This window comes from Rhinatrema bivittatum, chromosome 4 (assembly GCF_901001135.1).
Source record: "Rhinatrema bivittatum chromosome 4, aRhiBiv1.1, whole genome shotgun sequence".
NCBI classification, from domain to species: Eukaryota; Metazoa; Chordata; class Amphibia; order Gymnophiona; family Rhinatrematidae; genus Rhinatrema; species Rhinatrema bivittatum.
Window position 1 is genome coordinate 323,244,454 of NC_042618.1, and position 26,678 is coordinate 323,271,131.

The 26,678-nt window shown below is 43.6% G+C and overlaps 1 protein-coding gene across 1 annotated transcript in view; it reads right to left on the minus strand.

Annotated features, from left to right (window-relative positions):
- LOC115090798 (cytochrome P450 2G1-like) overlaps window positions 1–25,845 on the minus strand; it is a 147,801-nt gene extending 121,956 nt beyond the window's left edge. The window contains exons 1-2 of the mRNA XM_029600311.1: window positions 25,634–25,845; window positions 6,032–6,194 (exon numbers count right to left, since the gene is read on the minus strand). Coding sequence (XP_029456171.1) covers window positions 6,032–6,194; window positions 25,634–25,795 — 325 coding nt within the window. The 5' untranslated portion in view covers window positions 25,796–25,845. The remainder of the gene's footprint in view (window positions 1–6,031; window positions 6,195–25,633) is intronic.
- Window positions 25,846–26,678: the final 833 nt, after the last annotated feature.

Consider the following 26,678-nt stretch of genomic DNA (forward strand, 5'->3'; position numbering starts at 1 on the left):
TTACCTCTGCTGAAAGCCAGTCCCACATATGCCCATCACTCTTTTCAGTGAATAAGTTACTGACTTTCCATGTGAGTCTTCCTCTTCTGTTTCATATTGTAGTGGGTCCCCCGTTTCTGAGCTTTATCCTCAACTAGGGGTGCTATGGGTCCGGATTTAAGTTCAGACGTGGAGGAAGATTTCTCTTCTGCGGTCTCTAGCATTGTCAATTACAATCTCCATTACCACCTCACACTCTAGATCAAATATTTGCAGGAGGTGCCAAAATCAGGGAGAAACCAGGAATCACAGAAGGGTCCATCCATCCCCTAGCAAGTCCACACAGGGGTACACTTAATTGAGTGCAGCAAAGACTATTTTTTATTGAAAACCAACTATGGACTCCAGTGTTTTCTTTGTGTTCAAAAAATATATAGTGTTTACTGCAACTTAAAGAAGAGGATCCAGATCAAGATTACAAAAATAAAAATCAACATACATCCAATGATCAATAAAAAGCAAATGGTTTCTTGGGCCATCCTTCTTCAGTTCACCTCCCTTCCTGCTCTTGCACCTTCATCCTGATTGAAAATATCCTCACCAATAAAAGTGGGATAACTAGAGTGTAGTTCCAGTTCTGGCATGAACTGGACTGAAAGAAGAAAAATTTCCCCAAGCAAAAATAATAAACTGGTTTCCAAAAATATCAAACTCTTCTACTGTAATCCAAACTCTCAAAAATATGTCTCTTGAGATATCAGCTCAAAAGGCTACATCTTTATCTTATCTGTTAATTGGTCAAATGGGCATAAAGATCTCTGATTCCATAAGAACATAAGAACATGCCATACTGGGTCAGATCAAGGGTCCATCAAGCCCAGCATCCTGTTTCCAACAGTGGCCAATCCAGGCCATAAGAACCTGGCAAGTACCCAAAAACTAAGTCAATTCCATGTTACCGTTGCTAGTAATAGCAGTGGCTATTTTCTAAGTCAACTTAATTAATAGCACGTAATGGACTTCTCCTCCAAGAACTTATCCAATCCTTTTTTAAACACAGCTATACTAACTGCACTAACCTCATCCTCTGGCAACAAATTCCAGGGTTTAATTGTGCATTGAGTAAAAAAAAAACTTACTCCGATTAGTTTTAAATGTGCCACATGCTAACTTCATGGAGTGCCCCCTAGTCTTTCTATTATCCGAAAGAGTAAATAACCGATTCACATCTACCCGTTCTAGACCTCTCATGATTTTAAACACCTCTATCATATCCCCTCTCAGCCATTTCTTCTCCAAGCTGAAAAGTCCTAACCTCTTTAGTCTTTCCTCATAGGGTAGCTGTTCCATTCCCCTTATCATTTTGGTAGCCCTTCTCTGTACCTTCTCCATCGCAATTATATCTTTTTTGAGATGCGGCGACCAGAATTGTACAAGTATTCATGGAGCGATACAGAGGCATTATGACATTTTCCATTTTATTCACCATTCCCTTTCTAATAATTCCCAACATTCTGTTTGCTTTTTTGACTGCCGCAGCACACTGAACTGACGATTTGAATGTGTTATCCACTATGACGCCTAGATCTCTTTCTAGGGTGGTAGCACCTAATATGAAACCTAATATTGTGTAACTATAGCATGGGTTATTTTTCCCTATATGCATCACCTTGCACTTATCCACATTCAATTTCATCTGCCATTTTGTTGCCCAATTTTCCAGTCTCACATGGTCTTCCTGCAATTTACCACAATCTGCTTGTGATTTAACTACTCTGAACAATTTTGTATCATCTGCAAATTTGATTATCTCACTCGTCATATTTCTTTCCAGATCATTTATAAATATATTGAAAAGTAAGGGTTCCAATACAGATCCCTGAGGCACTCCACTGCCCACTCCCTTCCACTGAGAAAATTGTCCATTTAATCCTACTATTTCCTGTCTTTTAGCCAGTTTACAATCCATGAAAGGACATCGCCACCTATCCCATGACTTTTTACTTTTCCTAGAAGCCTCTCATGAGGAACTTTGTCAAACGCCTTCTGAAAATCCAAGTACACTACATCTACCGGTTCACCTTTATCCACATGTTTATTAACTCCTTCAAAAAAGTGAAGTAGATTTGTGAGGCAAGACTTGCCTTGGGTAAAGCCATGCTGACTTTTTTCCATTAAACCATGTCTTTCTATATGTTCTGTGATTTTGATGTTTAGAACACTTTCCACTATTTTTCCTGGCACTGAAGTCATGCTAACTGGTCTGTAGTTTCCCGGATCGCCCCTGGAGCCCTTTTTAAATATTGGGGTTACATTAGCTATCCTCCAGTCTTCAGGTACAATGGATGATTATAATGATAGGTTACAAATTTTTACTAATAGGTCTGAAATTTCATTTTTTAGTTCCTGAAGAACTCTGGGATGTTTACCATCCGGTCCAGGTGATTTACTACTCTTCAGTTTGTCAATCAGGTCTACCACATCTTCTAGGTTCACCGTGATTTGATTCAGTCCATCTGAATCATTACCCATGAAAACCTTCTCCAGTACGGGTTCCTCCCCAACATCCTCTTCAGTAAACACCGAAGCAAGAAATCATTGAATCTTTCCGCAATGGCCTTATCTTCTCTAAGTGCCCCTTTAACCCCTCGATCATCTAACGGTCCAACCGACTGCCTCACAGGCTTTCTGCTTCAGATATATTTTAAAAAGTTTTTACTGTGAGTTTTTGCCTCTATGACCAACTTCTTTCCAAATCTCTCTTAGCCTGTCTTATCAATGTCTTACATTTAACTTGCCAACGTTTATGCATTATCCTATTTTCTTCTGTTGGATCCTACTTCCAATTTTTAAATAAAGATATTTTGGCTAAAATAGCTTCTTTCACCTCCCCTTTTGACCATGCCAGTAATCGTTTTGCCTTCTTTCCACCTTTCTTAATGTGTGGAATACATCTGGACTATGCTTCTAGAATGGTATTTTTTAACAATGACCATGCCTCTTGCACACTTTTTACTTTTGTAGCTGCTCCTTTCAGTTTTTTTCTGACAATTTTTCTCATTTTATCAAAGTTTCCCTTTTGAAAGTTTAGCACAAGAGCCGTGGATTTGCATACTGTTCCTCTTCCAGTGATTAATTCAAATTTGATCATATTATGATCACTATTGCCAAGTGGCCCCACCACCATTACCTCTCTCACCAAATCCTGTGCTCCACTGAGCATTAGATCTAAAATTGCTCCCTCTCTCGTCGGTTCCTGAACCAATTGCTCCATAAAGCTATCATTTATTCCATCCAGGAATGTTATCTCTCTAGCGTGTCCCGATGATATATTTACCCAGTCAATATTGGGGTAATTGAAGACTCCCATTATTACTGCACTACCAATTTGGTTAGCTTCCCTAATTTCTCTTAGCATTTCACTGTGCGTCTCACCATCTTGACCAGGTGGACAGTAGTATACTCCTATCACTATAGTTTTCCCCAACACACAAGGGATTTCTACCCATAAAGATTCAATTTTGCATTTAGTCTCATGCAGGATGTTTATCCTATTGGACTCTATGCCATCCCGGACATAAAGCGCCACACCTCCTCCCGGGTGCTCCTCTCTGTCATTGCGATATAATTTGCTGGGGGCGATTGCACTGCCCCATTGGTTGTCCTCCTTCCACCATGTCTGTGAGATGCTAATTAAGTCTATGTCATCATTCACTGCTATACATTCTAATTCTCCCAGTCCTTCGGGATATCGGGGGTGTGCCCTTTCCTCAGGCTCTGTTCAGTCAAAATCCAAAAAAGTCTTCTTAAAATTCTCTTCCTCAAAACCTCTTTCCCAAATGCTTGAATTGTTTTCTGTGAGACCCTAGAGGTATCTCCAGCTCTCCAAAATCCTTGCTTTGATATCTTATGGAAATATCCAGCTTTCTAATCCATACTATTGAAACCCCAGGAATGTTTCAAGCTCCTCATTCTTCCTTTATCTCCTTTCCACTCTGCAACCCACTGACATTACAGTATATGCTTCATAGGTCTTTAAACCCCAAAAGCCTATCCCCCAAAATGTGTGGTTACAGCAATGGGAAGAATCAACAAATATCACAATGCTTCCTACTGCCCCTAGATAGCAAAAATCACATAGGAATAATGTTAGTGACTGGCATAGTCCCGTCACAATATGATGACCCCCTTGTGCATGAGCTTCTCAATTTATGGAGATTTTACCTTCTGGTATCTTATTAAAACCTATTAGACAGAGTGTATGAGTAGCTCCTTAAGTCTTTCCATGTATGATTTATGCTGCAGGCCATGCCCTATTTTGGTGTTGCACTGCATCTATTTTATCACTGTGCTTTTGCAGATGTGGTCTCCAGAACTGCATCATCTGTTCACTCCTTTCTTCTTACATTCATTGGGAGACGGAGGGTCCTGGCCAGTGTCCCATGAGCACTGCACATCCCCTGGCCCTGTGCTTGGGTTAAAGCTGTCAGCAGTAGACAAATTGAGTGCCGGTGAAGAAAGCACCCTTGCTATAAAGTTGCTTGCCTCTCTTCTAATATTAATATGTTCTCTAGAAGCTATCTATTCCTCAGCATATGAATGCCTCTCAGTTCCAACGTGTAAACCTTTAAACTTCTCATCTAACTTCACCTAGAAAGAAATATTTTAATGCATGGAAACCGTTTTAAAAAATCATCACAAATGTACATACAGACTTTGAAACCCAAAGACTGGCGATTCTCCAATTATGTTGTTTCTTAGGAGAAAGACTGCTGGTTGTATGCCCAAAACAGGTGAACTGGCAGTCTTATGATATTCATATTTATTTTATTTATTTATTTATTTAACATTTTTCTATACCGAACTTCATGACAAGCTTCATATCAGGCCGGTTTACATCAAACATAGGGATTAACTGAACATAACCATATAACAGGAAGGCCGAAGCGCAGGTACAAATAACAGGGAGAATGAACTTGGGGGCTAGTGTAGCCAGGAAATAAAGGACAGAGAAAACTGGAGAATGAGAACATATGAATGTACAGTGGCTGGGTCGGTCATTTAGTCTATTGGGCTAAATGAAAGAACTGTTGCAATGTTAGGCTTAAGGGAAGGCTTGGGTGAAAAGCCAAGTCTTGAGTTTTTTTCTGGAAGGTAATCAGGCAGGGTTCCAGTCTTAGATCAGTCGGCAGGTTGTTCCAGATGATGGGGCCAGCTGTGGAGAATGCCCGTTCTTTCGTGGAGGTTAGATGGGAGGATTTAGTTGGGGGGACTTGAAGGGTTCCTTTGTGTGCCGCTCTGATGGGTCTTGCAGATGTGTATAGTTTGAATGGGATCTGAAGGTCTAGAGGTGGTTGGTTGTGTATGGATTTGTGGATAATGGTGAGTGCTTTGTGCAGAATTCTGTATTTAATGGGAAGCCAATATGTATTACTGAAAACCCAGCAGTTAGTATATACACAGTAGTGTACAAGATGGAGTATCTGTAGTAGCTGTCTCTGTTCCATGTAAATTACAAAAGTAATTAGGTATTACCCAAGGAGAGTAGATTGCTCTTATTCAGTCAATTCTCCTTGAATGCTATTTACACAGATGCACATTTTAGTTTGATGTCATACTTTTTTCCCCATATCACTCAATGCATTATATTTCATTGGTATGGGTAAGAACTTTAATTAAATACAAATATGCAGGCCACTGGTCTTCTAGGTTAAATGAATATCATAGGAAAGCAGCTACACAAAAAGTAACTGTCTGCTCTGGTACCTGAGGATCATAAAGGGAAATGAGATTTGTACAAAAGTGTGGTGCACAGCCATACAATTTCACAAGATTTGTTTTTTTTTCATAAAGACTAAAATAAATGTCACTATACACCTTGCCATGCAGTGTAACAAAGTACGGTACACTCAGCATACTCTGGATTTGTGCACATTTCCTAAATGCATCAGGGAAAGGGTCGGGGAAAATACAAGAGGACTCCACTGCTTGTTAATGAAGATACATGAGGCCCTCTTATTTAAATGAGGCCACACATGGAGGGGAGCATTACCTTGCCTGTGCGTGAGTCTTTCAAAGACTGGTAAAATGGCTCTTCCACCGAAGTCTTCTGCCTGGCCGATCAGAGCATCCTTCAGGGTGTCATATCCATACAAGACTACAACGGGCAATGGACCAAAGAAAATGGTGAAGACCTCTCCATACTTCTCACCTAACTGAGAGGCAGACAAAGGAATTCATCAAATTACAAGTGAAAAATGGCATATAAGAACATAAGAACAAAATAAGTTTCCATACTGGGTCAGATCGAGGATCCATCAAGCCCAGCATACTGTTTCCAACAGTGGCCAATCCTGGATACAAGTACCTGGCAAGTATTCAAACATACATTATTTATTTATTTATTTATTTATTTATTTATCTTTTATTTATTTATTTATTACATTAAAGAGATCCCATGCTATTAATGCCAGTAATAAGCTGTGACTATTTTCTAAGTCAGCTAGACGAATAGCAGTTTATGTTCTTCTCCTCCAGGAACTTGTCCAAATCTTTTTAAACTCCAATAAGCTAACTGCCTTAACCACATCCTCTGGCAATGAATTCCAGAGCTTAATTATGTATTGTGAAAAAGAATTTTCTTTGATTAGTTTTAAAAGTTCTACTTGCTAACTTCATCAATTACCCCCTAGTCCTTCTGTAAACAACAGATTTACATTAACCTATTCTAGTCCTCTCATGATTTTAAAGACCTCCAGCATATCCCCCCTCAGCTGTCTCCAAGCTGAACAGCCCTAAACTCTTTAGCCTTTCCTCATAGGGGAGCTGTTCCATCCCCTTTTTCATTTTGGCCACCCTTCTTTTTACCTTCTTCAGTGCATCAATATCTTTTTTGAGATGCGGTGACTAGAATTGAACACAGAATTCAAGGTGCGATCTCACCATGGAGCAATACAGAGGCATTATGATATTCTCCACTATTCCCTTCCTAATAATTCCTAACATTCTGTTTGATTTTTTAATCGCCACAGCATACGAAACTGATGATTTCAATGTATTATCCACTATGATGCCTAGATCTTTTTCCTAGTTACATGATGTAACTAGTGCATGTGTTATTTTTCCCTAAATGTATCACCTTGCACTCATCCATATAAAATTTCATCTATTTGGACACCCAGTTTTCCAGTCTCACAAGATCTTCCTGCAATTTATAACAATCCACTTGAGATTTAACTGCTCTGCATAATTTTGTGTCATCCGCAAATGTAAGCATCTCACTTGTCGTGCCCCTTTCTAGATCATTTATAAATATATTAAAAAGCACTGGACCTAGTACAGATCCCTGAGGCATTCCATTGTTTACCTCTCTCCACTGAGAATACTGACCATTTAATCCAACTCTCTATTTCCTTTCTTTTAACCAGTTTGCAACCCATAAAAGGACATTTGTCTCCTATCTCATGACATTTTAATTTTCTTAGAAGTCTTTCAAAGGGGACTTTGTTAAATGCCTTATGAAAATCCAAGTACACCATATCTACCTGTTCATCTTTATCCACATGTTTATTACCACATTACCAATAACAATATTTTATACCCAAATCAACTCTGCTTCTGTAAAGGGCACAGTACATAGACTCTGCTTTGAAGCCAATATAGATTACATCATCATTCTTCTTGACCTTACTGCTGCCTTTGACACTCTAAACCATGAAAGACTTCTAGGCAGTTTACAATTTATAGATCTTAAAGACACAGTTCTTCAATAGTTTAATTCATTCATATCCAATCGCCCCCAGCAAATTAACTTACATACCAGTCATTCTGATTGGTACACCACTACAACTGGAGTCCCATAAGGCTCCACTTTATTAGCAATATTATTCAACATTTATCTACTTCCCTTATGTCACATCTTAACTGGTCTAGGCACAGACTTTAAGATCTATGCCAATGACATACAACTCCTCATTCCCTACACATCCTCCTGGCCCCACACATTTTTCCATAATTACTCTCTACCTAGAAACTATAAAAACTTGGTTATCTCATAACAGACTGAAATTAAATGCTGCAAAATCTGAAATAATACATCTGTGAACCATACCCAGCTCACCTTGTCCTCCTCCACAACTTATATTTGACAATCATCCAATTCCTATTGTTACTCACACATGTAATTTAGGTATTATTGTTGACTCCAAATTATCCATGATTGAGAATATATCTAATCTAGTAAAAACTTCATTCTACAAACTGAATCTTCTTAAAAGATTAAAACCTTTTCTCTTCCCTGTCGACTTCAGAACTGTCCTGCAAGTCCTTATTCTCTCAGGTTTAGACTACTGCAGTTCTCTGTACATTGGCCTTCCTGACTCAACAATTTGTCCACTCCAACTCATATAAAACACCACAACTCGCCTCCTAACAAACACTAAACTTAAGGAACACATTACTCCTACTCACCTTAGCCTTCATTGGCTACCAATTAAACAATGCATTCACTACAAAATCCTGATGCTAATCTTCAATCTAATTCACAACCCATCCACTGTCTGGCTTTGCTTATATCAACTTCAACATCACCTAAGATCAATTGCTAAAAATCTTCTCCAGGTCCCAATGGTAAAAGTTGCTAGGCTAGAAATTACCAGAAAAAGTGCCTTCTCAGTGGCAGTTCCCTTACTCTGGAACTCTATTCCAACTACACTCAGACTCATAACTAACCCTAAAGTCAAGAAGAAACTAAAAACCTATTTGTGTTTTATTGCCTTCGACACGCACAACCCAGAATAACTCCCTAATTTTTTATACATACTACCATTTGTTTTATTAATTTGAAGTTTCTTATCTTGTTTATTATGTATTTTTACCTGTAAACCACCTAAATCCTATTTTGCTGTCTGTCTTATTGCTTTGTTGTTAATGTTTTTATTTGTTACACTATGAATGTTTTATCTTGTAAACCGCCTACATCTCTATTTTTTGTATAAGCGGTTTATGAAAGCTTTTAAAAAATAAATAAATAATTGAAATTACCCCTTCAAAAAAATGTAGCAGATTTGTGAGATAAAATGTCTTTGGGTAAATCCATACTGGATGGTTCCCATTAGACCATGTCTATCTATATGTTCTGTGATTTTGTTCTTTAGAATAGTTTCCATGAGTTTTCCCGGCACTGAAATTAGGCTCACTGGTCTAAATTTCGGGGATACATTGGCTACCTTCCAGTCTTCAGGTACAGTGGACAATTTTAATGATAAGTTATAGGGATGTGAATCATTTTCCATATCGTCTTAACGATAGAAATCGTGTGGCAGGGCAAGAAAATCGTCTTAGGCACGATTTTTTAGTTAAAAAATCGTTAAAAATCGTTTTTTCCGATTAGTGCGCACTAACTCGAGTTAGTGCGCACTAACTGGGAGTTAGTGCGCACTAACTGAAAATGATACAATTTGACACTTTTCAGGTCAGTTAAGGTCAGTTTAGGAATGAATATGTATTCCTATTGGCTGCCCTCTTATTTATTCATGTTACCAAGTTTCCTACTGACAGTATATGGGGGATGGGAAATGGAAACAGTTGGTAGCTTGACAAAACAAGTAATGTGATCAGTCAATGTGACTAGAACTTGTGCCCTAACCCTGATACCAGGGGTATTGTGATCTTCCTGCACACAGTGCCCTATCCCTATTAATACCAGGAGTGTTGTGATCTTCCTGCACACAGTGCCCTATCCCTAATACCAGGGGTGTTGTGATCTTCCTGCACACAGTGCCCTATTCCTGATACTGGGGGTGTTGTGATCTTCCTGCACACAGTGCCCTATTCCTGATACCGGGGGTGTTGTGATCTTCTTGCACACATCCCGATATCAGGGATAGGGCACTGCATGCAGGAAGATCACAACACTCCTGGTATTAATAGGGATAGGGCACTGCATGCAGGAAGATCACAACACTCCTGGTATTAATAGGGATAGGGCACTGCATGCAGGAAGATCACAACACCCCTGGTATCAGGGATAGGGCACTGTGTGCAGGAAGATCACAATACCCCGGAGGAGTGAGGGTCAGGCAGCTCCCCCCTGTCTGTGAAGCCAGCCTCTCACTAGTAATGCAGGGAGGGAGCTGTCTCAGACTTCACCATCCTCCCCCCCCCCCTTACCCACACACCATTCACTAGCTGGGACATGGGGGAAGTCAGGAGTGAGGGTCAGGCAGCTCCCCCCTGTCTGTGAAGCCAGCCTCTCACTAGTAATGCAGGGAGGGAGCTGTCTCAGACTTCACCATCCTCCCCCCCCCCTCACCCACACACCATTCACTAGCTGGGACATGGGGGAAGTCAGGAGTGAGGGTCAGGCAGCTCCCCCCTGTCTGTGAAGCCAGCCTCTCACTAGTAATGCAGGGAGGGAGCTGTCTCAGACTTCACCATCCACCCCCCCCCCCCTCACCCACACACCATTCACTAGCTGGGACATGGGGGAAGTCAGGAGTGAGGGACAGGCAGCTCCCCCCTGTCTGTGAAGCCAGCCTCTCACTAGTAATGCAGGGAGGGAGCTGTCTCAGACTTCACCATCCTCCCCCCCCCCCCTCACCCACACACCATTCACTAGCTGGGACATGGGGGAAGTCAGGAGTGAGGGTCAGGCAGCTCCCCCCTGTCTGTGAAGCCAGCCTCTCACTAGTAATGCAGGGAGGGAGCTGTCTCAGACTTCACCATCCTCCCCCCCCCCCCCCTCACCCACACACCATTCACTAGCTGGGACATGGGGGAAGTCAGGAGTGAGGGTCAGGCAGCTCCCCCCTGTCTGCGAAGCCAGCCTCTCACTAGTAATGCAGGGAGGGAGCTGTCTCAGACTTCACCATCCTCCCCCCCCCCCCCCCCCCTCAACCACACACCATTCACTAGCTGGGACATGGGGGAAGTCAGGAGTGAGGGTCAGGCAGCTCCCCCCTGTCTGTGAAGCCAGCCTCTCACTAGTAATGCAGGAAGGGAGCTGTCTCAGACTTCACCATCCACCCCCCCCCCCCTCACCCACACACCATTCACTAGCTGGGACATGGGGGAAGTCAGGAGTGAGGGACAGGCAGCTCCCCCCTGTCTGTGAAGCCAGCCTCTCACTAGTAATGCAGGGAGGGAGCTGTCTCAGACTTCACCATCCTCCCCCCCCCCCCCTCACCCACACACCATTCACTAGCTGGGACATGGGGGAAGTCAGGAGTGAGGGTCAGGCAGCTCCCCCCTGTCTGTGAAGCCAGCCTCTCACTAGTAATGCAGGGAGGGAGCTGTCTCAGACTTCACCATCCTCTCCCCCCCCCCCTCACCCACACACCATTCACTAGCTGGGACATGGGGGAAGTCAGGAGTGAGGGTCAGGCAGCTCCCCCCTGTCTGCGAAGCCAGCCTCTCACTAGTAATGCAGGGAGGGAGCTGTCTCAGACTTCACCATCCTCCCCCCCCCCCCTCACCCACACACCATTCACTAGCTGGGACATGGGGGAAGTCAGGAGTGAGGGTCAGGCAGCTCCCCCCTGTCTGTGAAGCCAGCCTCTCACTAGTAATGCAGGGAGGGAGCTGTCTCAGACTTCACCATCCTCCCCCCCCCCCCTCACCCACACACCATTCACTAGCTGGGACATGGGGGAAGTCAGGAGTGAGGGTCAGGCAGCTCCCCCCTGTCTGTGAAGCCAGCCTCTCACTAGTAATGCAGGGAGGGAGCTGTCTCAGACTTCACCATCCTCCCCCCCCCCCCCTCACCCACACACCATTCACTAGCTGGGACATGGGGGAAGTCAGGAGTGAGGGTCAGGCAGCTCCCCCCTGTCTGTGAAGCCAGCAGGGAGGGAGCTGTCTCAGACTGGTATCAGGGTTAGGGCACTGTGTGCAGGAAGATCACAACACTCCTGGTATTAATAGGGATAGGGCACTGTAAGAGATGACTGTAGTAGATTGAATAAAGATCTGATGTTTCTGCTCTCCTCACACCAAACAAAAACAACACACAAGCAGAGAAGCCCTTCTTACAAAGCTGAGCTAGTGAGTTAAGTAGGAGGAAAAGTAAACATACTGGTGCCAGTGTGGCTACTTAAAAAATACACTTACCAACAATCAATTACATATATTTGAACTGTGTACAGTTCCAGCCAGGACCACCTTTCTAAAATGCACAGTGATTGGCAAATTCAACATGCACTAGCATTTCAGGTGCCTGCTAACAAAAATAATAAACAAACAAGTTCTAGTCACGTGAGTGCTGATCATTACATTACTTTTTTTGTCAAGCTTCCAACTGTTTCCATTTCACATCCCCCCAACCATATTGGTAACATCAATAGATAAGAGCACAGCCAGCCAATAGGAATACATACATACATATTCATTCCTAAGTGACCTTTACTGACCTGGGAAGTGTGAACACTTTGTTTCATTTTCTGTTGGTGTTCGTTAGTTTCCAGTTCCATTTCCCATCCCCCCAACCATCACCTCAGTGGTAACCTTGGTAATATCAATAGATAAGAGGGCAGCCAGCCAATAGGAACACATATTCATTCCTAACTGACCTTCAGTGACCTGGAAAGTGTTTATTTGTATCATTTTCAGTTAGTGCGCACTAAATCGAGTTAGTGCGCACTAACGGGGAGTTAGTGCGCACTAACTCGAGTTAGTGCGCACTAACACGATTTAACGATTTTTAACGATAAATCGTTAGAATTTCTATTGTATCGTGTTCTATAACGATTTAAGACGATATAAACATTATCGGACGATAATTTTAATCGTTGAAAAACGATTCACATCCCTAATAAGTTACCTCTCACTACTTGCGGCTCCTCCCGCTCACCTCGGACTACTGGCTGCCGAGGCGTCTGTTTGCCGTCCTCTCCGGCGTCCCCGGACTGGCTTTGGTGCTGCCTCCCGCCATGCTCCTCCAAGGTACCTCTAGGGCACGCGCGCGCACACCGCCCTCATCTTTATTTCCACGTTGGCGCAAACCTCAGGGGCATCCCCCTGATATGACATCACGCTGCCCGGATATTTAAGCCTACAGTATTTGCTAGCTCATCGAGTTAGCAATGGTAACTCTATGGATGGGATTCGCTCTCCGTACGAAGCTGCTCTGCCACTCCAGCGCTATCTGGAACTCTTACACCCTTCGGGGTTGCTAATGGGGTACCTGCTCCTAGGGGGCCTCTTCTGCTTCTTTCAGGTGCTATCAGGAAACTGGTACTCGCTCCTCGAGGGCCCATGTTCCCTGAGTCGCTGCCTGCATCTTCAAAACTTTCTGCTTGGAAGACTTCACTAACAGTTTCCATCTGTGAGTACAATTACCATCTATTCCACAGTACTGCTTCACTGGAACCAGGTACTTGCTCCTCGATGGCCTGCCCTCTGTTCCGGTGCCAGACCTCTCGTCTAGTAGAATCTCTGTTACTGCTACATGAGTACATTACAACTGAGTCTCCCTGCTCTAAGGGATCAGGTACTTGCTCCTTGAGGGCCTGCTCTCCCTGTCTCGGAGCTTCACCTAATTCTACCTGGGACTCTGAATGCTTCTTATTGTGTACTCATAACTCTCAGTCTCTTTCCACTTCAGCACTGCCTAGCAGAGGACTCGCTGTTCCAGCGTTCTGTGGGAGACCTGCCCAGCCGGGCTCAACATCCACTTCTCACTACTGCCACCTCTGGTGGCTTCCAAAACTGTTTAATAAAAGATTCAAATCTGTGTTTGTGTGTCCAGAGACTAGCTTGACACTTTGGTCCCTCACGGGACTGCCCCCCATGGGCATGGTCAGCTGCCACAGTGTCCAAGGGTCCACCCAAACATCAATAACCATAAGAGTAATAGATCTGAAATTTCATTTTTGAGTTCTTTCCGAACCCTAGGGTGTATACCATCTGCTATGGGTGATTTGCTGCCCTTCAATTTATCAATCTGGCCTACTACATTTTCCAGGTTCACTGTGATTTGGTTCAGTTCATCTGAATTATCACCCTTGAAAACCATCTCCAGAATAGCTATCATCTTCATTTGTAAATACCGAAGCATAGAATTCATTTAGTCTTTTCACGATGGCCTTATTTTCCCTAAGTGCTCCTTTTACCACTCAATCACATAACAGTACAACTGACTCCCTTGCAGGTTTCCTGCTTTGGATATATTTTAAAATATTTTTATTATGACTTTTTGCCTCTATGGCCAACTTCTTTTCAAAATATCTCTTAGCCTGTCTTATCAGTGTTTTACATTTAACTTGCCAATGTTTATGCTTTTTCCTATTTTCTTCAGCTGGATCCATCTTCTAATTTTTGAAGGACATTTTTTTGGCTAAAATAGCCTCTCACTTCACCTTTTAACCAAGCCAAGAGGCATATGGCCTTCCTTCCACCTTTCTAATTGCATGGAATACATCTGGTCTGCACTTCGAACATGATATTTTTAAACAATGTCCATGTCTATTGTACAATCTTAACCTTTATAGTGCACCTTTCAGTTTTTTTTCTATCTTTCTTATTTTATCAAGTCTCCCCTTTGAAAGTTTAGTGCTAGAGTTATAGATTTACTTATTGTCTTCCTTCCAGTCATTAAGTCAAATTGGATCATTTTATGATCACTATTGCCATGTGGTCCCACCACCATTATCTCTCTCACCAACTCCTGCATTCCACTAAGATTTAGAACTAAAATGGCTCCCTCTTTCATCAGTTCCTGAACCAATTACTCCATGAAGCAGTCATTTATTCTATCAAAGAATTTTTCCTCTCTATCATGTCTTGATGTTACATTTACGCAGTCAATACTGAGATAATTGAAATTCTCTTATTACTACTGCATTGCCATAATGGTTAGCATCCCTTGTTTCTCTTATCATTTCATTGTCCATATTATCATTTTGTCCAGGTAAATAGCAATATACTCCTATCACTATATTCTTCCCCAGCACACATGGGATTTCTACCCATATAGATTCTACTGTGCATTTAGTCTCTTGCAGGATCTTTATCCTATTGGACTCTATGCCTTCCTGAACATAAAATGCCAACCCGCCCCCAAGTTGATCCACCATATGATTGTAGTATAAATAGTACCTTCATTTAGTATTATCCCATTGGTTATCCTCTTTCCACCAGGTTTCTGACATGTGAATTATGTCTACCTCTTCATTTGGTGCTATACACTCTCCCATCTTACTTCTTAGACTTCTAGCATTGGCATATAGACATTTCAAAGTATGTTTTTTGTTGGTATTAATAACCAGCTTATCAGCTAACAGATAATTTTGAATCTTAACTCAGGTTGTTCTTTACTTATAGGCACATGGACTACTTTTGCTTTTATTGGAACCTCTCTGTTGGGATGTCCTAACTATCCGGTTTCATTAGTATATTTCGAAGATATCTCTCTCCGAACCATGGGCTGCTGAGTAATTATTGGCCTTTCCCCTTTGTCTAGTTTAAAAACTGCTCTATCTTCTTTTAAAAGTTGGCACCAGCAGCCTGGTTCCACCCAGATTAAGATGGAGCCCTTCCTTTTGGAAAAGAGTCTCCCTTCCCCAAAAGGTGGGCCAGTTCCTTACAAAACTGAAACCGTTTTCCCTGCACTGTTGTCTCATCGATGCATTGAGACTCCAGAGCTCTGCCTACCTCTGGGGACCTGTGCACATGGAACAGGGAGCATTTCACAGAATGCTACCCTGGAGGTTCTGGATTTCAGCTTTCTACCTAAAAATCTAAATTTGGCTTACAGAATGTCCTTCCTACACTTTCCTATGTCATTGTTCCCCACATGTTCCACAAGAGCTGGCTCTTCTTCAGCACTTTCTAAAATCCTATCTAGGTGACACTTGAGGTCTGCCACCTTCTCACCAAGCAGGCAAGTTACTAGGTGATGATTACATCCACCAGTCAGCCAGCTATCTCTATGGTAAGGCCTATGTTGAAAAAACAGAAAATTCTTCCTACTCAGATATCAAATTTGCATCTTATTTCTTCTGTACCCTCTTTTGGAAAAATTACTAGAGAAATGTATGCAGATACAGCTTGATTATTTCCTGCAAGAAAATAATAAACTTAATGAACTGTGCATTAGATTACAGGGAATATATTTGAGTGTGCGCAAAGGGTTAGGTAACTCCATGTTAAATGGAATACTGCCAAGAGAACATAAGGCATTGCTTTGCCAAATATGTAGCCTAAACGAAAGTTACTGTGAAGAAATAATATAGCTTCCGTGGCACCCTTATGATTGGCCACTAGATGTCCCTAGTTCCCCATAGATGAGTACTAGGAGTTAGCAGCCAGCTCCTCCCCTATGAGGTAGCTGAAGAAATGGACCTGGCTATAAGAGGGTCAAGGGGAGTTTTTGCAGGAAGAGTCAAGGAGAGAGTTCTATGGAAGAGAAGCCCTAGAGTGAAGGGTCCCTCCCTACAGGGAAGGCCTACAGCTTTTCCCAGATTCTTTTGGGGAATCAAACCTGTGCACATCCTGCCAGGTTAGGAGCTACACAGAGAAAAGTAAAGCAGCTCCTGGAGTCAGACTTAATCTGAAATACTGTGGTCTAGGCAAGAGTCTGGGTTTTGAGGAAGGCTAGCCTGAGTCAAGAGGCCAGGTTACTAATTACTGACAGCACTCTGCAAGAATAAAGAAAGAGAAATCTCCAACTACAAATCTAAGGAATATTTTGAAAATCCCCTCCCAGTATCTTTAGGCAGGATTCAGGTGCATTTTGGGGCTTCCTGTGAAGTCTGCGGGACTGAGGTAGGATTGTGGGAATCCCCCAGAGAACCTGTGGCCATCAGGGCTTGTCAAGACCAGGGAAACCACATCACTCCCCAGATCAAGGAAGTTAGGACTCACCCCGGAGCCAAGGAATAAGCACTTACACAGAGAGAGTAAAAGGATGAATTGAACAGACAGTTACCACACTTGGAAATTGGTTACAAGTTGCTCAAAATCTTTAAAATGTATTATTTGAACACCCATATGTGTTCAGCTATCTTGACTACACATCACCAAGGGCACATCAAAGAGTCACTCCACCAACTGGGCCATAGAAATAGCTACCCCCACAGAAAGAACTCACTCCTAGGGACTGAGGCAACGAAATAAAACCTCAAGAGTCAATAAATTCTTTTGTTGCCCTCTGAGGAGAAGCCCCTCAGAAAAAAGTGTTACATTTGAATAAAAGAAGCTGTTTGCTCACTGTAAAGAGGTATTATATCTTACAGAGAGAGAGATAGTTTATCTAAACTGATTTTACTATGCACAAACATCTGCTTTGCTTAGATAAGCCTGAAGAAACTGCAGTTTAAAGATAAAGACGTGCCTTCCTTGGAGAGACAATGATGCTCAATTCTACCCACCTCCATGTTGGGGGTGGTAGAATTGAGCTGTAAAGAACAAAGAAAATAGGACAGCACATATGTAAGTCAGATCTGTTTTAGAGTATAAAGAAAGTAAGCTATGACATGCAAGTGATACAGATGAACGAGACCCGGAACTGATCTGAACCCTAGCTCTGTGTCCTCAGACCCAGGAGAGAGAGTCTACACCCTACTCTCAGCAGGAATCACCAGAATTGCCATACCTGACTGAAAAGTGACTGGACAGGAGACTGAAGCCCACCTGATCGCTTGCAAAGCAATCACCAAAGACATATTCTTGTAAATTCTTTCTCTCTGCCTTGTTTCTCTCTCTTTCTCTTTTGGGCCATTCTCATAAGTGGCCCTATATAACCAGAATTACGCTTATCAGAATGTTACATTTGCATATATTGCATTTGTTATAACCATTGTTTTTATGAGAAAATACACATATATACAGTACTCTCTGTGTGTGGCTTACTTTTGCTGCACAACATCAGGTAGCACCAAAGAAAAATTGTTACAAGTGGAAATTTGGTTTTAGAAAAAAAAACATAGTACAGAGACTCTTTTATTGTCCCTTTTAGATTTTCTTTATTGTAAACTAGATCATGGAGAGACAGGTGTGCTAGACAATTGGACTTTACTGCTGCCTTTGATGTCCTAAATCATAACTTTATACTTGATCACCTATATAGTATAGGGATGGGTGGGACCATTTTAAGATGGTTTGAATCTTTTCTCCAATAGAAAGCATTGAGTGGGTTTAGATGGCAAAACAGAATGTGATGTGCCTCAGGGTTCTGCCCTCTCATCTGTTTTATTCAGTATTTATTGCAGTCATTATGGGTGATTTTACAGTCTTTGGGCTTAACAATTACATATATGTGTTGTGTCTGTGGACCCATAGGCCGAGGCAGGATTGGCTCTACCTCCAGGGAGGAATCCTGCAGGTTCCCACCATCAAGCAGGCAGACAGGCGAAGCAGAGACCCGTCAAGATCTTCACCTATACCAGCCCACATTTCCCTTGGGTTGAGCCTTTGGGTGCCGGGGCCAGCAGTACTTAGGTGGGGGTCTCTGTTGATGGCAGAAGAGAAGGTCCTTATTAGTTAGGGTCGAAGGCAGGCAGCAGTCAGGTATATCTGAGGTCCAGGCAGTGGTCAGGGGCAAGCAGTGGTAAAGTGTATCCGGGGTCCGAGCTGAGACAAAATTAGGTATCAATCTGAGGGAGGTGAAGAGGGATGGATAGGCAGGGCAATGATGCTAGGACAAGAACAAGTGGGCAGCAAGGTATAGGCTGGAATGAAGACAGAAGCCAACCTGAAGACAGCAGGACGAAAACTAAGGCAAGCTGGAATGGAACTGAAAACAAGGCTGGAACAAAGTCAGGAACACTGGGAAGCAACACGCTCTGATAAGAATTAGCTGGACCTGTTGATGAGGTGAGTTGCTGATGGGAAGCTACTCTTTTATAGGACAGCACTGGTGATGTCATCTCTAGGGGCCAAGGGGGCTTTTCCACCGCGGTTCCTTTAAAGCTGCAGAATGATGCGCACACATAGGAAGAGGCATGACATGTTGGAGTCGGCTGCGTCCTGCTACATGAGGGACCAATGGCTTCTCACCGTGTCTGAGAGTGGTGTCCCACAGCATGGAGGGTCAGTGGCAATTTTCCGTATCGAGGGACAGTGTAACCAGCCTGGGACTAGAAGTGAAGGTGGCAGTTCACAGAGTTAGCCCGCGGACCACCAAACGTAATAGTATGCTGATGACATAACATTCAGTTTTATTTGCCTTGTTCTAAAAATGATAGCATTCCACAAGTATTTCTAATTAGTGTTTGGGTAATAATTCTTGATTGTGTAATAATTGTTTATTATTAAACTTACAGACTTCACTTTTTTGGATAAGAAAATCCCTCCCCAGAAAAGGTATATATTTGACCCATGCTGAAGTTCAAATGTCCCTCTGTTTTGAAGCATGAAATTTAGGAATTATTAATGATTCTCAAGGTATATTTTCTGACATTTTGGTGGTACCTGCTGCCATATGATATAAGTAAGCTTCAGAAACGTTGATGGTTTTTATGCCATCCTTACTGGTGATGGTTCTTCCTTGAGAAGAACTGAAAGGAGTTGTATAGTTTAATGTTGTCTATTGTATGTGTGAAAAAGTTGCACATGAGTCTAAAGTCTACACAGGTCATAGGCTCTGCTTGGGAGGAACCCCCTTGTTGTAAGACCAGGTCTTGGTAACATCTTTATTCTGTTATATGCTTAATATGTAGTGTACTTGGATACAATTATCTGTATACATGTCCTATCCACATCAACAATTTTTTTTTTGGAAGAGTTCTCCACTAGGTGGCTCTTGATCCCTACCCTATAGTTAGGCAACCATGGGGGAGATACCATCCCTACAGCACCTCCCCATGAGGCTGTCTGAGGTGGATGAGTCCCTGACTATGGGGGGGGGGGGGGAGGCGGGTTATGTTGCGCTGTGATGGACGAGAGCACCAGGGGGAGCTCTCCAGCATGGGATGAAATGTGTGCCCTTGCGGTGAAACATCCTTACTCTGAGCCTTGACCAAACCTGCACTGATGGTCTCTGAATGGTCCTCCGACCGTTCCAAGCCCTTTTGGACTGCCGCTAGGGAGCGGCGAGAAGCAGCAGGTCGAACAGAGGACAAGGCAGATGAGGACAAGATACAGGACGAGGATTCAGATGATGGCTCAAGGCAGACAAAGACTCAGACATTGGAGTAGACGAAGACTCAGACTTTGAGGTAAACTTGAAAAGAGTGCTACGACGCCACGCATCCTACACACCCCAGCCGGGATGGTCGCGGACCACGTTGGAGGCGAAGCAGCAAGGCTGGCATCGACTCAATTACATCAAGATGGCAACTGACAGCCTGGGAGCGGGAGATTGCTCCCGGGACCTCCACTGGACCACCAGGTACCTGTAAAATGTTTTTGGGGGGGTCGGAAGGGTGGGGGAAGCAAAGGGATTAGTTTTAAAGGGTCGGGGTGGGTTTAGGGGTTATTTTTGTGTGCCGTTTTTCCCACCCTCCCCCAAAATGATAAGAGAACCCCCATGAACAATATTGTGGGGTTTTCCTATCGTTTTAGGGAGCCCCCGATTTCTGACTATTCTGAAGAGAAGGACTGGAATCCAAGGAGAAGGAATCCAAGGAGAAGGACATCAGGACAAACAGATGAAGGTAACCGGCCAAAACTCCAGGTGGCCCCGTCCTGACCTGAGCTTCGGGAACCCGGCATGATCGACGTATCAAGAAGGTCAACAGAAGGAGGACAAACTTCCGACTCGGCGTGGAAGATGCATCATGCAGGTATTCCAAAGTTAGACTTGAAGATGGACCACAGGAGGGAAGCACCGGAACCCTGAACATGAAGAAGATCAGACGAGAGTGAAAATCTGAGACAGTACTCAGATAGATGAAGAAGATCCAGTGCTCCCTCCATGTGACAGGGGCTGGCCAATGGCACGGATACCCTGTCACATGGTAAGGGCAAAGGGGCATCGGCGCCATTTTGATTAGTGGCAGCTGACAGCCTGGGAGCGGGAGATCGCTCCCGGGACCTCCACTGGACCACCAGGTACCTGTAAAATGTTTTTGGGGGGGTCGGAAGGGTGGGGGAAGCAAAGGGATTAGTTTTAAAGGGTCGGGGTGGGTTTAGGGGTTATTTTTGTGTGCCGTTTTTCCTGCCCTCCCCCAAAATGATAAGAGAACCCCCATGAACAATATTTTGGGGTTTTCCTATCGTTTTAGGGAGCCCCTGATTTCTGACGATTTTGAAAATATCGACGATATTTTCAATTGTCCGAAGCCCGATTCACATCCCTAGCAGAGGGAATAGGAAAATCAAACAACGAAAAATCCCTCTATAGATGAAATACCAATAGTATCTTAAAAGACTTTCTGTTGCGCTCCACTGCTCGCGGGTCCCAACCGCGAACAATCTCACTCGCCCCACTATCCCGGCCTGATGCCACCACAGGCCTCTTCCTTCTTTGTGGCTGAGGAGCCGCCGTCGCCCGACACTACTCGCCGCTGCCTTTTGCCAGCAGTGTGCCGACTCTGGCCTCTTCCTGCCTGCGCGGCCCTGCTGCTCTTGCCCCAGCCTGTTTAAGTGGCTGGGAGCTGCCCCCAATTTCTCCTTGTTGCGACATGGAAACCGCCGCCGACCCTGCTTCCTCATGCAGAAGGGGAGCTGCCGCTGATCCTCTTCTCACAGCAGGGACGCCGCCGACTTCCTTCAACTCTACCTGGGCCCTGCATAGGCACGTGCATGCGCCTCTTCTTGATATTTAAAGGGCCAGTGGCGGGAAAAGTCCTGCGGCCCCCAGATGATATCATCTTGATGTCCAGCCTTATAAAAGGGCTCTGCTTGTTCTCCTTGGGGCCTTTGCATTGGATCTTCACAATTACCTGTGGTCTCTCTCCGGTTAATGTCCTCCGTGGTCTCCTCGTGTTTAGATGGCTCTTCGTTAGATGTTCCTGATTTTCCTGGTCTTCTTCGTTGGATGTTCCTGATGTTCCTGGGCTTGTTCCTCCTCGGAACCCCTTTGTCATCTGTTCCATGTTCCTGATGTTCCATGTTCCTGATGTTCCAGTCCTGGTCCTGATGATCCCATCTCCGGCTCTCCATCCTGCTTCCAGGTTTCCTGTTCGTCCACCTTTCCTGGCATGCCACCGTCGTGGTCTGAGACCAGCCCATGGGGAGCTATGTAGGGCATTTTGTGGCACAAGGCCTGTCTTTACATCTGCAGTGCAAGTCTCCAGAAGGCTCTTGCTTTTAATGCCGAGATCTGTTCCTGAATCCGAGTTCTGAATCCTGAGTCTTGAATCCTGAGTCTTGAATCCTGTTCCTGGTCTTCGGAGTTCCTTGTTACTGCTTCCATCCATGCCCTAGACTCAAGCCAGAGCCTGTTCCGCTTCAGCGTGGTCCACAACCAGCCAGGGTCAACTGTGTAGGGTCCACCTCAGTGCAGGCCTCTCCTGAATCTTCATCATGTTTCCAGTTCCAAGTCTTCATCTTCTCGTCTGGAGTCTGCTTCGCTTCCGGCGTGGTCCACGACCAGGCATGGGCAGTTGTGTAGGGCGTGCTGCAGTGCAGTACAAACCCTGTATCAGTGCCTGAATCCTGAATCCTCATCTGAGTCTTCCAAGTTCCTCGAATCCTCGTCTGAGTCTTCCAAATTCCTCGAGTCCTCGTCTGAATCTTCCAAGTCCTTCAGTTCCATGTCTCATCTTGTCTCTGCCCTCAGCCTCCGTCAGGCCTCACTCACTCATCGTTCCCAAGCGGTGGGTCCAGAAGGGCTACCGAATGGCCGGAGGGCAACTCTTGAGACCAGCATTGCGTTGCTGGGTCTCACCTGTGCATGCAGGTCCAGTGGAGGTCTGAGCCTGTCTTGTTTCAGTTCCTTGGTGTTCCACGTCTCAATCCTGGTCCAGCCTTGTTCCAGCTCCAGCCCGTGCTTGGACACTCTCACCTCCCACAGTGTGTGCCTTGGGCTCCTCCCTGAGCTGCGCCGTGGCCCAAAAGCTCACATTCCCCTAGAGCAAGCAACCATACCCCCACTCTCGCAACACCTTCATAATGGGCACTACTTACTTATAGGACAAAGCCTTCATTGCCTTCTCATTAATCATAGGTCTAGTTCATACCATGAAAATTTTCAGTTTTTGAATATTTTTTATGCAAATAAAACAAGGTACTTAGCTTTGTCAAGTTGTCTCAATAAGCTGTTAAATAGCAATGGCAGTATTACAAACAGAAACCCCAACATGGTCCATGTTTCAAACTGAGATTCTGCATCAGGAGGTGTACACTCTGACCTTCATTGCTCATTAATAATCTATGGTCTCACCAGTCTATTGCCGAGTACCATAAGGTTCTTAAATATCTTCTTCTGTCGGCTTCTCTGCGAAATGCCAGAATCTCAATTCGAAACATGGACTATGTTGGGGTTTCTGTTTGTAATACTGCTATTGCTAACCAACAGCTTCTTGTTTTATTTGCACAAACAATATTCAAAAAATATATAAGACTGTACATTTTCATGGTATGAACTAGACCTATGATTAATGAGAAGGCAATGAAGAGTTTTGTTTTGGAACCAGACTCTGTCAGCTCACCCCAGGCTTGGTAGGATCTGCTTCTAAGTCTGGCAAAGAGACTTTTTAGTAAAGTTCAGATATTTTTTTATTTTTTCCTATGATGAGACCCAGTTCTTGTGATGGACAAGCCCTGGATCCAGAAGCCAGGGGCAAGAAGATCTGTGTGCTCCTCTCCTTACAAGTGAAGGGGCTAAAGTGACCTTAGAGGAAGTTATTTGAAACTTTGTTGGTGGGTTTTTCCAATTTTTCATTTATGAGGAAGTTTTGCCATCCTCACATTCAGGCCGATACAGTACAGTGTGCTCCGGTGGAGCGCACTGTTAACCCGCGATTGGACGCGCGTTTTTGACTCGCTAGCTTTACTTGCTAGCTTTACCCCTTATTCAGTAAGGGGTAATAGCGCGTCGAAAATGCGCATCCAACCCCCCCTGAAACTAACAGCGCCCGCAACATGCAAATGCATGTTGATGGCCCTATTAGTTATTCCCACGCAATTCAGTAAGTAAAATGTGCAGCCAAGCCGCACATTTTACTTTCAGAAATTAGCGCCTACCCAAAGGTAGGCATTAATTTCTGCCAGCACCAGGAAAATGCACAGAAAAGCAGTAAAAACTGCTTTTCTGTACACCCTCCGACTTAATATCATGGCGATATTAAGTCGGAGGTCCCAAAAGTTAAAAATAATTAAAAAAAATTTTTTTTTTTAAATTGGCCCGCGGCTCGCAGGATGAAAACCAGATGCTCAATTTTGCCGGCATCCGTTGTCCGAACCCATGGCTGTCAGGCTGTCCCGCAACTTTTACTGTATCGGCCTGATTGTATCTGGGTTCCAGTCAGTCTTGCTTCTGGAACAACACTTGGCCTTTTCCCAAGAAAGGTCAATCATTAAAGAGTACAGATTACTTGAGACAAGAGAGAAGATACAAGATCTTTGGAGAACCATCCCTAGGCTCTCCACCTTGGGGAAGCAGGACACCAGCTGGAGTTTTCGCAGATATACTTGGATCAGAACTCAAGGATCCCCTCACATCTAGCATTTCCTGCCCCACTATGACCTTACCTATTCAAGTTAGGAAGGGGTAAGATTCATCTCAGTTTTATTCAAAGAGATTGGACATTATTTAGAAATCATAGTAAACTTTGATTTGGAACACCTACATCTGTGTCCTGTCTGTTCCCTGTAGCACCTTCACATCTAATGCTTCTGTAGCACACAACAGAAAAGAAATTGCACTTATCCGCTTGGATTTTGAAGGTCAGCCTTTCACCAATAGAAAAGGGCCCATCCCTTGGGACAAGCAAATTGAGGGGAATAAATACCAAATGAAGACGGCCCCAAGATATAAATATTTGTATGGCCCTTTAGGATACAGCCAATCTTCTACAAAAGGGATATACACATTACTTGTAACAATTACAACTTTTCTGCACTCTCACCTTGCAGGGAGAACTTTGCCTCACTCCCCTGTGCCCTGGAATCAGTGCAGAACTGATAGGACTAGCTCACAGGTCTTGTCAGAGGCATGGACATGATGCAAGTTAATTAAAAAAAAAAAAAAGACTAAAACAGAGAAATAAAACCATGGTGTAAGGCAGTTCTTGGTGCAGCTGTTTATTTGTAAAACAGGGTAAATCTGAGGTGAAAAAGCAAACATTGCTGGTGCTTTAATTTTGGGTGGTATGACTGTGAGTGCTGGATTGAGGAGCCCCAAAAACCCCCCATAACTTCAGAGACAGACAAAAAGTAGTACAAGTGAGCTTAAATCCACAGTAAATGCACAGTCTTGGCAATCTTGTGCAACAGGGACAGTCAGTGATTCATGCCATGCCTGCGCAGAGCTTCAATGAGAATTGGCACAGCAGTGCCCTTTTTTACTGATATTCTTTATGGTGGGCGAGGCAAAGTATAAAATGTTTAGAAAAAAATATTACACTAATATCATCGTCAGATAAAATAAAAGGCCAAATAGAAAAGGGGGATCTTAATGACTTGTTAGACTGCTAAATAAATAATCCCCAAATACTGGTCCACAGAGGGAACTATCCAAAAGATGAAAACTATGCAAAGGGGAGCATAATTTACACCAATAAGATGGCAAATAGGCAGCCTCCTCCTGTGTCACAGAACATAATGTACCTACCTCCATAAAGGTTTTGTAAGGTGCTGATTTATCCAGCTGGTGCAAATTGCCAATCAGAGGCCAGGGAACTGGTCCTGGAGGCAGGTTTTTCCTCTTCCATGAAGACAGGAATAGAAGAAGCACCAATGCAGTGAGAATTCCCACAAGAAATAGAGAAAGCATTCTTTCTTCTCTTTGTGCAGCCTTGGTTTGAGGTTTACCTTAACATGAACCTGGCTTCATTCAGCACTATTTACAAGGCTCCTGCTAATCATTGAACCGGGGTGGGAGGGACATCTGCTGATACTAAAGGCAAGACTTCAAGCATTTTGTCTGCTGCTGATAGACTGTTTCATAAGAGAGGGAATGAGTAATGTAAAAATGCAGAGTCATCATTACCAATACCACACTTTAGGGGTTTTATTACTCCGTTTTCTCTCTTTTTTAAGAGAGCTGTGATCCCATTAGTTGCTGTGTGTGTCTGCCTGCCAGCCCAGACTGGCAATGGCTGGTGACACAATTGGCACGATTGAGCGGCTGTTGAACCTGTATATCCTTTGCTCCAGCCAATCAGGTTGGGTTTTTTTTGTTAATTTTATGTTTATTGTATTTTCACATAATTACAAAGCATATCATCTTTGTACAGAAACAAAAGAAACAAATCATAACCACATATTACAGTAGTAATCCACCAGAAACCTTTTTATATTTAGACCCCAAAAGATATTATGAGGGGGAGGAAACTATAGAAAGCCAGTAGCTGAAAATTATACAAACAGATTTCTCAAGGAAAAAAGCCATTAGCTTGCATTCGTTTTACCCATTAATACTTAAGCTAAGTAATTGGACTTTCAATAGGTGATGAAATAGTCATCACCCTTCTCTGGGAATTAAGCCACACTTTCAGTTGTTCAGGAATGAGAAAAAAATAAGTGTTATTTTTAACTTGATGATACATTTACCCGGGTATCTGAGCTGGTAAATTGCACCCATGGCTTTAGTTTCTTGCCGCAACACTAAGAAACCTTTCCTCCTCTCTTGTGTGGCCTTTGCCAGATCCAGGAAG